We start from the raw sequence: 1,589 nt of genomic DNA, 5'->3' as shown, positions 1-1,589 counted from the left end.
ATTTAATATATTTATTTTATTAAATGAAAATTTAATAAAAAATTTATTACTTATTTATTATATACAATTAAGATTTTTAAAACATGGTGACATAATTTCAGAGATAAATTGGAAGCATAATGAAGATAATTTGTGTAATATTTGTTGCATTTGATTTTGTTTTTAAATTATAAACTGTTCTGTATTTCAATAATTCTCGTTACATAGTATAATCGCGATTTTACGCAGCAGTTTGCTGTATTTCATACCTTATATGATTTTACTGTAGATTATTTGTAAATACTAAATGTAAGCAATGTTCAGCGATAACTCTAAGTAGGAAAAAAATGACATATTATATAACAGCGTTAGCTAACAGCATTCTAATTAAAAGCAATATCGTGAAATTATTTGTTTCATCAATATTGCTATATTAAATTAAGATTATTTTTAGTGGACAAGATTATTTTAATTAGAATATCCATCATTTTTTTGTATATATGCAAGTTTCTTCATATTTTCTTCATAGTTCTTTCGAACCGATTATTACGAATATGCTTATTAAACATCATTATATATCATTCATCTATTTTTGTTACTCATATGCTCAGGTTTAAACTGAGCATGAAGTTTTCAATTAAAACTTGATTAAATCAAATTTGTTATCGTTCTGCCGCACCCGACGAACTCGCCTATGTCTCGAGGAACCCCATCATTGGTTCCTGGAAAAATTGTCGAAGATGGAGAGAACAAACGATTACTTAATCACGCGTATTATTACTGACGCGTTTTATCTTGGAGTCATTTCCGCGGGATGCCGCAGTATCCTTTCGGATCGCGAGTGTTCGTGCTGGCGTGGCGACTCGCCCGTTCGCGTTAAAAGTAAAACGTTTGACATTAGAAGGAAACGATGGCACGGTGGACGAGGATCATCATCTATTTTCTTCTCGTAACGGCTCACCTCTTCGTGGCCGCGGTCTCGCAGTATCGGGATCGAGAGAGTCTGTGTGAGTCTCGGCAGACTTGCGCGAGCTGCCTGCAAACGCCGCGATGCGTCTGGTGCTCCATGACGGTAATGAATATTTATAAGCGTTGTTAACGAGCGGTCTACTCTGCTAGAGATGACACGCGAAAGAAAGAGAGAGGCGATCTGCGGGAGAAGGCGTCGCGTCCGAAGAAGCGCGCACCTGCATTGCAACTACTTATTATGACGGGCCGACGACGTTTCGCGTTTCGCCGCCGGTGATTCATACCCAGAGTGAACTCATGCAATTGCACTGCATGACTGTTTTGCATGACTCGTGCGAGCTTAATACGAAAACGTTCCTTTCGTCATTTCGTCATTTCTATCTTTCTCCGATATCTAAGTAGGATCCGGAAGAGAAAATAATCGCTCGCGCCTAGTTGAATGGAATATACACAGACAGATGTATTTTGTGAGAAAAACTTGGAGGATCTGCTTCCGGGAACCTTACATTTAAATAAAATATTAATGTTGTTAGAAGAAAAAAAAATTTAATTTTTTTATTATTATGTTTATTGATTTAAATAAATTATTGCAGTTCAGATATTATAAATATTATTATTTATTATATAAAATAAAGATTAGA

At 35.4% G+C, this 1,589-nt stretch overlaps 1 protein-coding gene across 1 annotated transcript in view; it reads left to right on the top strand.

Moving 5' to 3' along the window:
• Positions 1-821: 821 nt before the first annotated feature.
• The window catches only part of LOC108694922 (integrin beta-PS-like), a 9,822-nt gene continuing 9,054 nt past the window's right edge, over positions 822-1,589 (top strand). The window contains exon 1 of the mRNA XM_018204616.1: positions 822-1,051. Coding sequence (XP_018060105.1) covers positions 890-1,051 — 162 coding nt within the window. The 5' untranslated portion in view covers positions 822-889. The remainder of the gene's footprint in view (positions 1,052-1,589) is intronic.

This window comes from Atta colombica, unplaced genomic scaffold (genome assembly GCF_001594045.1).
Source record: "Atta colombica isolate Treedump-2 unplaced genomic scaffold, Acol1.0 scaffold126, whole genome shotgun sequence".
Taxonomy (NCBI): domain Eukaryota; kingdom Metazoa; phylum Arthropoda; class Insecta; order Hymenoptera; family Formicidae; genus Atta; species Atta colombica.
Note: the sequence above shows the minus strand (reverse complement) of the source record. Positions and strands in the feature narration are given on the sequence as shown.